At 49.6% G+C, this 12,638-nt stretch overlaps 1 protein-coding gene across 1 annotated transcript in view; it reads left to right on the top strand.

Moving 5' to 3' along the window:
* LOC115184533 (phosphoglucomutase-2-like) overlaps positions 1–12,638 on the top strand; it is a 33,047-nt gene that overhangs the window by 11,064 nt on the left and 9,345 nt on the right. Inside the window, 7 exon segments of the mRNA XM_029745380.1 lie at positions 2,956–3,039; positions 3,698–3,826; positions 3,828–3,892; positions 4,770–4,959; positions 5,674–5,771; positions 6,958–7,138; positions 7,335–7,428. Of these exon segments, the coding sequence (XP_029601240.1) occupies positions 2,956–3,039; positions 3,698–3,826; positions 3,828–3,892; positions 4,770–4,959; positions 5,674–5,771; positions 6,958–7,138; positions 7,335–7,428 (841 nt within the window).

The raw sequence follows: 12,638 nt of genomic DNA, 5'->3' as shown, positions 1-12,638 counted from the left end.
TAGCGTCGTGGCTACATGGCTGAAACATGGGGTTGTTACCTGTAGTCTAACTAATGTAGCGTCGTGGCTACATGGCTGAAACATGGGGTTTGGCTTCTCTGCATTATCACCTGTAGTCTAACTAATGTAGCGTCGTGGCTACATGGCTGAAACATGGGGTTGTCACCTGTAGTCTAACTAATGTAGCGTCGTGGCTACATGGCTGAAACATGGGGTTTGGCTTCACTGCATTATCACCTGTAGTCTAACTAATGTAGCGTCGTGGCTACATGGCTGAAACATGGGGTTGTTACCTGTAGTCTAACTAATGTAGCGTCGTGGCTACATGGCTGAAACATGGGTTGTTACCTGTAGTCTAACTAATGTAGCGTCGTGGCTACATGGCTGAAACATGGGGTTGGCTTCACTGCATTATCACCTGTAGTCTAACTAATGTAGCGTCGTGGCTACATGGCTGAAACATGGGGTTGTTACCTGTAGTCTAACTAATGTAGCATCGTGGCTACATGGCTGAAACATGGGGTTGGCTTCACTGCATTATCACCTGTAGTCTAACTAATGTAGCGTCGTGGCTACATGGCTGAAACATGGGGTTGTTACCTGTAGTCTAACTAATGTAGCATCGTGGCTACATGGCTGAAACATGGGGTTGGCTTCACTGCATTATCACCTGTAGTCTAACTAATGTAGCGTCGTGGCTACATGGCTGAAACATGGGGTTGTTACCTGTAGTCTAACTAATGTAGCGTCGTGGCTACATGGCTGAAAACATGGGGTTGTTACCTGTAGTCTAACTAATGTAGCATCGTGGCTACATGGCTGAAAACATGGGGTTTGCTTCCCTGCATTATCACCTGTAGTCTAACTAATATAGCATCGTGGCTACATGGCTGAAACATGGGGTTGTTACCTGTAGTCTAACTAATGTAGCGTCGTGGCTACATGGCTGAAACATGGGGTTGTTACCTGTAGTCTAACTAATGTAGCGTCGTGGCTACATGGCTGAAACATGGGGTTGTTACCTGTAGTCTAACTAATGTAGCGTCGTGGCTACATGGCTGAAACATGGGGTTTGGCTTCTCTGCATTATCACCTGTAGTCTAACTAATGTAGCGTCGTGGCTACATGGCTGAAACATGGGGTTGTTACCTGTAGTCTAACTAATGTAGCATCGTGGCTACATGGCTGAAACATGGGGTTGTTACCTGTAGTCTAACTAATGTAGCATCGTGGCTACATGGCTGAAACATGGGGTTGGCTTCACTGCATTATCACCTGTAGTCTAACTAATGTAGCGTTGTGGCTACATGGCTGAAACATGGGGTTTGCTTCCCTGCATTATCACCTGTAGTCTAACTAATGTAGCGTCGTGGCTACATGGCTGAAACATGGGGTTTGGCTTCGCTGCATTATCACCTGTAGTCTAACTAATGTAGCGTCGTGGCTACATGGCTGAAACATGGGGTTGTTACCTGTAGTCTAACTAATGTAGCGTCGTGGCTACATGGCTGAAACATGGGGTTGTTACCTGTAGTCTAACTAATGTAGCATCGTGGCTACATGGCTGAAACCATGGGGTTTGCTTCCCTGCATTACCACCTGTAGTCTAACTAATGTAGCATCGTGGCTACATGGCTGAAACATGGGGTTTGCTTCCCTGCATTACCACCTGTAGTCTAACTAATGTAGCGTCGTGGCTACATGGCTGAAACATGGGGTTGTCTCTCTGAGGTAATCAGACTCCTTATATGAGCTTGTTGGTTCCACTGACCCTTTATTTAATGTTGATGTATAAACACAATATTAGTAATAATAGTCGACCATATTTAGAGTCTGACCTTCCTGGAATCATAAACTTTCTTTCAAATAAATAAAGTGTTTTTTATTTTTATTTTACCCCGAATCAACTTAATTGTGTATTTTGGTTAATGTCCTTGGTGCCCTGGGAAATTAGCCCCCCCTCCCTTAAAAGGCCAAGTATCATGCCAACGCCATGATCCCCAGTAACCAAGGGTAACCGCAGCGTAAGGGTCCAGATATAAGAACACACTAGACTTCCCACGCTTTTACCAGGCGGAGTCTTAAGTTGACCTTTCACCGGTATCTCTGGAGAGTTATTTTGCATTGTTACTTTGCTGTTTGCAGTGTACAATAAACAGACACACACACACACACACTCAAACAAACTGATCCCTCTGGCCCTGGGATCAAGCTAATCTGGGATCTCTTCCAAAAAAAACAATCTCTGAGCCAATCGGAGCGGGCCATTCTTCAATCATGCTCACGTCACATGGGCTCACGTCACATGGGCTCACGTCACATGGGCTCACGTCACATGGTCACACGTCACATGGGCTCAGGTCACATGGTCACATGGTCACACGTCACATGGGCTCAGGTCACATGGGCTCAGGTCACATGGTCACATGGTCACCACGTCACATGGTCACCACGTCACATGGTCACATGGTCACCACGTCACATGGTCACATGGTCACCACGTCACATGGTCACCACGTCACATGGTCACCACGTCACATGGTCACCACGTCACATGGGCTCAGGTCACATGGTCACATGGTCACCACGTCACATGGTCACCACGTCACATGGTCACCACGTCACATGGTCACCACGTCACATGGTCACCACGTCACATGGTCACCACGTCTGGCTAGTGGGCGGTTCCTTTACTCAGGCTGGTGTTCACCAGGGAAGCTTTACTCAGGCTGGTGTTCACCAGGGAAGCTTTACTCAGCCAGGTGTTCACCAGGGAAGCTTTACTCAGGCTGGTGTTCACCAGGGAAGCTTTTTGGCTTCATAATCCTCTCCTATATTAATAACTGGAACCATACCGCGTGTGTGTGTGTGTGTCTGTGTCTGTGTGTGTGTGTGTGTGTGTGTGTGTGTGTGTGTGTGTGTGTGTGTGTGTGTGTAACGGTTCCCTCTCTCCAGCCCTTCACAGTGTCTCATCTGGGTCTGTGTGCTGGCGTCATGGTAACCGCCTCCCACAACCCCAAACAGGACAACGGCTACAAGGTAAAGTTCATTATCTTATTGATTGTGTTATTGGTTGTGTTATTGATTGAGTTATTGATTGAGTTATTGATTGTGTTATTGATTGAGTTATTGATTATCTTATTGATTGTGTTATTGATTGAGTTATTGATTATCTTATTGATTGTGTTATTGATTGAGTTATTGATTGTGTTATTGATTGAGTTATTGATTATCTTATTGATTGTGTTATTGATTGAGTTATTGATTGAGTTATTGATTATCTTATTGATTGTGTTATTGATTGTGTTATTGATTGAGTTATTGATTGAGTTATTGATTATCTTATTGATTGTGTTATTGATTGATCAGGTCAGTGTTTTGTCAGTCTCAGGTGTACTGGTCTGTTTCTGTTGAGCTGTTTCTAGGTGGATTAGACCAGAGTAAAGTAGTCTCTCTCTCTCTGTCTCTCTCTCTCTCCCTGTCTCTCTCTCTCTCTGTCTCCCTCCCTCTCTCTTTCTCCCCCTCCCTCTCTTTTTCTCTCTCCCTCTCTTTCTCTCCCCCCTCCCTGTCTTCTCTCCCCCCTCGCTGTCTCTCTCTCCTCCCCCCTCCCTGTCTCTCTCTCCCCCCCTCCCTGTCTCTCTCTCTCTCTCTCTCCCCCCTCCCTGTCTCTCTCTCTCCCCCCCTCCCTGTCTCTCAGGTGTACTGGGAGAACGGAGCCCAGATCGTGCCTCCCCATGATAAGGGTATCTCTGTAGCCATCGAGGCTAACCTGGAGCCCTGGCCTGAGTCCTGGGACATAACCTGTCTCTCTCACAGCCCTCTGCTGAAAGGACCCGTCCCAAAACATTCACACAGAGTACTACCGGACCATCCAGCAGCACTGTCACCACAGGTAACAGCCCCCGTCTCCCCTCTAACCCCCTCTAACCCCCGTCTCCCCTCCCGTCTCTCCTCTAACCCCCCTCTAACCCCCGTCTCCCTCCTCTAACCCCCGTCTCCCCTCTAACCCCCGTCTCCCCTCTAACCCCCCTCTAACCCCCCTCTAACCTCCGTCTCCTCCTCTAACCCCCGTCTCTCCTCTAACCCCGTCTCTCCTCTAACCCCCTCTAACCCCCGTCTCCCCTCTAACCCCCGTCTCTCCTCTAACCCCCCTCTAACCCCCGTCTCCTCCTCTACCCCCGTCTCCCCTCTAACCCCCCTCTAACCCCCCCGTCTCCCCTCTAACCCCCCCGTCTCCCCTCTAACCCCCCTCTCCTCTCTAACCCCCGTCTCCCCTCTAACCCCCGTCTCCCCTCTAACCCCCGTCTCCTCCTCTAACCCCCCGTCCCCCCTCTAACCCCACTCTAACCCCCCTCTAACCCCCCGTCTCTCCTCTAACCCCCCGTCTCCCCTCTAACCCCCGTCTCCCCTCTAACCCCCGTCTCTCCTCTAACCCCCTCTAACCCCCCTCTAACCCCCCCCGTCTCCCCTCTAACCCCCGTCTCCCCTCTAACCCCCGTCTCCCCCTCTAACCCCCCGTCTCCCCTCTAACCCCCGTCCCCTCTAACCCCCCGTCTCCCCTCTAACCCCCGTCTCTCCTCTAACCCCCCTCTAACCCCCGTCTCTCCTCTAACCCCCCGTCTCCCCTCTAACCCCCGTCTCCCCTCTAACCCCCGTCTCCCCTCTAACCCCCTCTAACCCCCCGTCTCCCCTCTAACCCCCCGTCTCTACTCTAACCCCCCTCTAACCCCCGTCTCCCCCTCTAACCCCCGTCTCCCCTGCCTTTTCAGGGACATCAACAAGAGTTCAGAGGTGAAGATCGTCCACACTTCCGTGCACGGAGTCGGACACGCCTTCGTCCAATCAGCTTTCAAGGCCTTTGACCTTCGACCCCCGTACGCCGTAGAGGAGCAGAAAGACCCCGACCCCGAGTTCCCCACCGTCAAATACCCCAACCCTGAGGAAGGGGAGGGGGTCCTGGTCAGTCATATCAACCCTGAGGAAGGGGGTCCTGGTCAGTCATATCAACCCTGAGGAAGGGGGAGGGGGTCCTGGTCAGTCATATCAACCCTGAGGAAGGGGGAGGGGGTCCTGGTCAGTCATATCAACCCTGAGGAAGGGGGAGGGGGTCCTGGTCAGTCATATCAACCCTGAGGAAGGGAAGGGGGTCCTGGTCAGTCATATCAACCCTGAGGAAGGGGGGTCCTGGTCAGTCATATCAACCCTGAGGAAGGGGGAGGGGTCCTGGTCAGTCATATCAACCCTGAGGAAGGGGGAGGGGGTCCTGGTCAGTCATATCAACCCTGAGGAAGGGGGTCCTGGTCAGTCATATCAACCCTGAGGAAGGGGGAGGGGGTCCTGGTCAGTCATATCAACCCTGTAATATAGAACTAGTCTCAATCCTGGACAACACAGTGTCATAACGGAACGTGACCACCCCTTGCAACAGTCTACCCTGGTTTTTAAGTCTCATCCCTCTAGTTAAATCAGAGACGGTGTTTTAAATCACATTTGTTTTTTTCATTGATCTCCTGTTTTGTCTCACTGAAGCTGGATGTAGTCCATTCACTATAAGCCGACTACAGACTAGACATCTGGTTTGTATCTCTGCTTTCCAACTGTAATACCACTGGAAGGTGTGTGTGTGTGTGTGTTTGTGTGTTTTAACGGTGTGTGTGTGTGTCCGTCCTACAGACCCTGTCGTTTGCCCTGGCGGAGAGGGAGGGAGCTACTGTAGTTCTGGCCAACGACCCTGATGCTGATCGCCTGGCCGTCGCTGAGAAACAGGAGGGGTAGGGAGCCTGTAGGGATCATTGGTAATGTGTTGGGGGGCGTTGCTGAGAAACAGAAGGGGTAGGGAGCCTGTAGGGATCATTGGTAATGTGTTGGGGGGCGTCGCTGAGAAACAGAAGGGGTAGGGAGCCTGTAGGGATCATTGGTAATGTGTTGGGGGGCGTTGCTGAGAAACAGAAGGGGTAGGGAGCCTGTAGGGATCATTGGTAATGTGTTGGGGGGCGTTGCTGAGAACAGAAGGGGTAGGGAGCCTGTAGGGATCATTGGTAATGTGTTGGGGGGCGTCGCTGAGAAACAGGAGGGGTAGGGAGCCTGTAGGGATCATTGGTAATGTGTTGGGGGGCGTTGCTGAGAAACAGAAGGGGTAGGGAGCCTGTAGGGATCATTGGTAATGTGTTGGGGGGCGTTGCTGAGAAACAGGAGGGGTAGGGAGCCTGTAGGGATCATTGGTAATGTGTTGGGGGGCGTCGCTGAGAAACAGAAGGGGTAGGGAGCCTGTAGGGATCATTGGTAATGTGTTGGGGGGCGTCGCTGAGAAACAGAAGGGGTAGGGAGCCTGTAGGGATCATTGGTAATGTGTTGGGGGGCGTCGCTGAGAAACAGAAGGGGTAGGGAGCCTGTAGGGATCATTGGTAATGTGTTGGGGGGCGTTGCTGAGAAACAGAAGGGGTAGGGAGCCTGTAGGGATCATTGGTAATGTGTTGGGGGGCGTCGCTGAGAAACAGAAGGGGTAGGGAGCCTGTAGGGATCATTGTAATGTGTTGGGGGGCGTTGCTGAGAAACAGAAGGGGTAGGGAGCCTGTAGGGATCATTGGTAATGTGTTGGGGGGCGTCGCTGAGAAACAGAAGGGGTAGGGAGCCTGTAGGGATCATTGGTAATGTGTTGGGGGGCGTTGCTGAGAAACAGAAGGGGTAGGGAGCCTGTAGGGATCATTGGTAATGTGTTGGGGGGCGTTGCTGAGAAACAGAAGGGGTAGGGAGCCTGTAGGGATCATTGGTAATGTGTTGGGGGGCGTTGCTGAGAAACAGAAGGGGTAGGGAGCCTGTAGGGATCATTGGTAATGTGTTGGGGGGCGTTGCTGAGAAACAGAAGGGGTAGGGAGCCTGTAGGGATCATTGGTAATGTGTTGGGGGGCGTCGCCGGGCTGATGGGTGTATAACCTGTGTGTGTGTGTGTGTGTGTAGTGGTCAGTGGCGTGTGTTCAGTGGTAATGAGTTGGGGGCGTTGCTGGGCTGGTGGGTCTATAAGTGTTGGAAACAGACCAACCCAGACCAGTCTACCGTGAAGTCAGTCTACATGCTGTCCTCCACCGTCTCTTCTAAGATCCTACGGGCCATCGCTCTCAAGGAGGGCTTCCACTTTGAGGTAAAACACACACACACACACACACACACACACACACACAAACACAAACACACACACTCTCAACGAAGACTTCATATCAATATGCTCAGGTATTTTTGTATCCACATCTCAATACCTTACATCCTTTATGAATGAATCAATTAATGTAGGTGATGAGGGCACTTCCTGACTATGACATCACATCCCGTGTGGACAGGAAACTCTGACGGGGTTCAAGTGGATGGGCAACAGAGCCAGAGAGCTGCTGGACCAGAACAAGATAGTACTGTTCGCCTTCGAGGAGGCTATAGGTACACACACACACACTACACACACTACACTACACTATACTACACTACACACACACACACACACACACACACACACACACTACACTACACACACACTACACACACTACACACACTACACACACTACACTACACTATACTACACTACACACACACACACTACACACACTACACTACACACACACACACACTCGTCAGTTTAATCAGCTGTCAAGGGTGGCTGGTCTCAGACGATCCTGCAGGTGAAGAAGCCAGGTGTGGAGGTCCTGGGTTGGCGTGGTTACACGGGGTCTGCGGGCGCGGACCCCTACAGTAGTGAGTCATTTAGCAGACTCTCTGATCCAGAGCCACTACAGTAGGGAGTCATTTAACAGACTCTCTGATCCAGAGTCATTTAACAGACTCTCTGATCCAGAGCCACTACAGTAGTGAGTCATTTAACAGACTCTCTGATCCAGAGCCACTACAGTAGGGAGTCATTTAACAGACTCTCTGATCCAGAGTCATTTAGCAGACTCTCTGATCCAGGGCCACTACAATAGGGAGTCATTTAGCAGACTCTCTGATCCAGAGCCACTACAGTAGTGAGTCATTTAACAGACTCTCTGATCCAGAGCCATTTAGCAGACTCTCTGATCCAGAGCCACTACAGTAGTGATTCATTTAGCAGACTCTCTGATCCAGAGCCACTACAGTAGTGATTCATTTAGCAGACCCTCTGATCCAGGGCCACTACAGTAGGGAGTCATTTAGCAGACTCTCTGATCCAGTGCCACTACAGTAGGGAGTCATTTCGCAGACTCTCTGATCCAGAGCCACTACAGTAGGGAGTCATTTAACAGACTCTCTGATCCAGAGACACTACAGTAGTGAGTCATTTAACAGACTCTCTGATCCAGAGCCACTACAGTAGTGAGTCATTTAACAGACTCTCTGATCCAGAGACACTACAGTAGTGAGTCATTTAACAGACTCTCTGATCCAGAGCCACTACAGTAGTGAGTCATTTAACAGACTCTCTGATCCAGAGACACTACAGTAGTGAGTCATTTAGCAGACTCTCTGATCCAGAGCCACTACAGTAGTGAGTCATTTAAGAGACTCTCTGATCCAGAGCCACTACAGTAGTGAGTCATTTAACAGACTCTCTGATCCAGAGCCACTACAGTAGTGAGTCATTTAACAGACTCTCTGATCCAGAGCCACTACAGTAGTGAGTCATTTAACAGACTCTCTGATCCAGAGCCACTACAGTAGGGAGTCATTTAACAGACTCTCTGATCCAGGGCCACTACAGTAGGGAGTCATTTAGCAGACTCTCTGATCCAGAGCCACTACAGTAGTGAGTCATTTAACAGACTCTCTGATCCAGAGCCATTTAGCAGACCCTCTGATCCAGAGCCACTACAGTAGTGAGTCATTTAAGAGACTCTCTGATCCAGAGCCACTACAGTAGTGAGTCATTTAACAGACTCTCTGATCCAGAGCCACTACAGTAGTGATTCATTTAGCAGACCCTCTGATCCAGAGCCACTACAGTAGTGAGTCATTTAGCAGACTCTCTGATCCAGGGCCACTACAGTAGTGAGTCATTTAGCAGACTCTCTGATCCAGAGCCACTACAGTAGTGATTCATTTAACAGACTCTCTGATCCAGAGCCACTACGGTAGTGAGTCATTTAACAGACTCTCTGATCCAGAGCCACTACAGTAGGGAGTCATTTAACAGACTCTCTGATCCAGAGTCATTTAGCAGACTCTCTGATCCGGGGCCACTACAGTAGGGAGTCATTTAGCAGACTCTCTGATCCAGAGCCACTACAGTAGTGAGTCATTTAACAGACTCTCTGATCCAGAGCCATTTAGCAGACTCTCTGATCCAGAGCCACTACAGTAGTGATTCATTTAGCAGACTCTCTGATCCAGAGCCACTACAGTAGTGAGTCATTTAACAGACTCTCTGATCCAGAGCCATTTAGCAGACTCTCTGATCCAGAGCCACTACAGTAGTGATTCATTTAGCAGACTCTCTGATCCAGAGCCACTACAGTAGTGATTCATTTAGCAGACCCTCTGATCCAGGGCCACTACAGTAGGGAGTCATTTAGCAGACTCTCTGATCCAGTGCCACTACAGTAGGGAGTCATTTCGCAGACTCTCTGATCCAGAGCCACTACAGTAGGGAGTCATTTAACAGACTCTCTGATCCAGAGACACTACAGTAGTGAGTCATTTAACAGACTCTCTGATCCAGAGCCACTACAGTAGTGAGTCATTTAACAGACTCTCTGATCCAGAGACACTACAGTAGTGAGTCATTTAACAGACTCTCTGATCCAGAGACACTACAGTAGTGAGTCATTTAACAGACTCTCTGATCCAGAGACACTACAGTAGTGAGTCATTTAGCAGACTCTCTGATCCAGAGCCACTACAGTAGTGAGTCATTTAAGAGACTCTCTGATCCAGAGCCACTACAGTAGTGAGTCATTTAACAGACTCTCTGATCCAGAGCCACTACAGTAGTGAGTCATTTAACAGACTCTCTGATCCAGAGCCACTACAGTAGTGAGTCATTTAACAGACTCTCTGATCCAGAGCCCACTACAGTAGGGAGTCATTTAACAGACTCTCTGATCCAGGGCCACTACAGTAGGGAGTCATTTAGCAGACTCTCTGATCCAGAGCCACTACAGTAGTGAGTCATTTAACAGACTCTCTGATCCAGAGCCATTTAGCAGACCCTCTGATCCAGAGCCACTACAGTAGTGAGTCATTTAAGAGACTCTCTGATCCGAGCCACTACAGTAGTGAGTCATTTAACAGACTCTCTGATCCAGAGCCACTACAGTAGTGATTCATTTAGCAGGACCCTCTGATCAGAGCCACTACAGTAGTGAGTCATTTAGCAGACTCTCTGATCCAGGGCCACTACAGTAGTGAGTCATTTAGCAGACTCTCTGATCCAGAGCCACTACAGTAGTGATTCATTTAACAGACTCTCTGATCCAGAGCCACTACGGTAGTGAGTCATTTAACAGACTCTCTGATCCAGAGCCACTACAGTAGGGAGTCATTTAACAGACTCTCTGATCCAGAGTCATTTAGCAGACTCTCTGATCCGGGGCCACTACAGTAGGGAGTCATTTAGCAGACTCTCTGATCCAGAGCCACTACAGTAGTGAGTCATTTAACAGACTCTCCTGATCCAGAGCCATTTAGCAGACTCTCTGATCCAGAGCCACTACAGTAGTGATTCATTTAGCAGACTCTCTGATCCAGAGCCACTACAGTAGTGATTCATTTAGCAGACCCTCTGATCCAGGGCCACTACAGTAGGGAGTCATTTAGCAGACTCTCTGATCCAGTGCCACTACAGTAGGGAGTCATTTCGCAGACTCTCTGATCCAGAGCCACTACAGTAGGGAGTCATTTAACAGACTCTCTGATCCAGAGACACTACAGTAGTGAGTCATTTAACAGACTCTCTGATCCAGAGCCACTACAGTAGTGAGTCATTTAACAGACTCTCTGATCCAGAGCCACTACAGTAGTGAGTCATTAACAGACTCTCTGATCCAGAGACACTACAGTAGTGAGTCATTTAGCAGACTCTCTGATCCAGAGCCACTACAGTAGTGAGTCATTTAAGAGACTCTCTGATCCAGAGCCACTACAGTAGTGAGTCATTTAACAGACTCTCTGATCCAGAGCCACTACAGTAGTGAGTCATTTAAACAGACTCTCTGATCCAGAGCCACTACAGTAGTGAGTCATTTAACAGACTCTCTGATCCAGAGCCACTACAGTAGGGAGTCATTTAACAGACTCTCTGATCCAGGGCCACTACAGTAGGGAGTCATTAGCAGACTCTCTGATCCAGAGCCACTACATTAGTGAGTCATTTAACAGACTCTCTGATCCAGAGCCATTTAGCAGACTCTCTGATCCAGAGCCACTACAGTAGTGATTCATTTAGCAGACCCTCTGATCCAGAGCCACTACAGTAGTGAGTCATTTAGCAGACTCTCTGATCCAGGGCCACTACAGTAGTGAGTCATTTAGCAGACTCCTCGATCCAGGCCACTACAGTAGTGAGTCTTAACAGACTCTCTGATCCAGAGCCACTACAGTAGTGAGTCATTTACAGACTCTCTGATCCAGAGCCACTACAGTAGGGAGTCATTTAGCAGACTATCTTCCTGTTACTGTAGTGAGACAGCTTGATGTACCAGGACACCCCCTGGACAGGACACTAGTCTATCTCCTGTTTCTGTAGTGAGACAGCTTGATGTACCAGGACACCCCCTGGACAGGACACTAGTCTATGTCTGTATAAACAGTGGGCTCAGCCCTCCTCCTCATGGTCCTGTTTGAGGTTAGGGTTGGGGTTATTCGGACACCCCCCTGGACAGGACACTAGTCTATCTCCTTAATGCTGAGTGCCAAGACGCATCATCAGGTGCCGTTTTTACAGTCTTTGGTATGACTCGGCCGGGGAGCGAACCCTAAAGCTTCAGATCTCAGGGCTGTAGATCGTAGCTATTGGCTCAGTGTCATAGACAGAGATCTCTCTGTGTTGTGACTGAGTGTTGGGGGGGGGGGGGTTCTGGTTTCTATTGACGAGCTGGAGAGATCCCACTTCCTGGTTGATGCATTCTCTATTTGACGAGCTGGAGAGATCCCACTTCCTGGTTGATGCATTCTCTATTTGACGAGCTGGAGAGATCCCACTTCCTGGTGATGCATTCTCTATTTGACGAGCTGGAGAGATCCCACTTCCTGGTTGATGCATTCTCTATTTGACGAGCTGGAGAGATCCCACTTCCTTCACCACTGGACCAGCCAGACTACGGTTTTAGTGGGGTTTAAAGGGACTTCCTGTTTCCTTCCACCCCCTCGTTGTGTGTGCTGGCAGGGTACATGTGTGGTTCTGCTTGCTGGATAAAGATGGAGTCAAGCGATGGCAGCATCGCAGGGGAAATGACATCATACCTGGCCGCGAAAAACACCACGCTGTCACAACAACTCACTGCTATCTACGAGGAGTGAGTAACACACACCACGCAGACACACACACACACACACACACACACACCGCGCAGGACACACACACACACACACCTCACGCAGACACACACACACACCTCACGCAGACACACACACCTCACACCACACACACACCGCATGCAGACACACACGCCTCAACACA

The sequence above is a fragment of the Salmo trutta genome, unplaced genomic scaffold (assembly GCF_901001165.1).
Source record: "Salmo trutta unplaced genomic scaffold, fSalTru1.1, whole genome shotgun sequence".
In the NCBI taxonomy this organism is placed as follows: domain Eukaryota; kingdom Metazoa; phylum Chordata; class Actinopteri; order Salmoniformes; family Salmonidae; genus Salmo; species Salmo trutta.
This window is presented reverse-complemented; position numbering and strand designations above follow the sequence as displayed.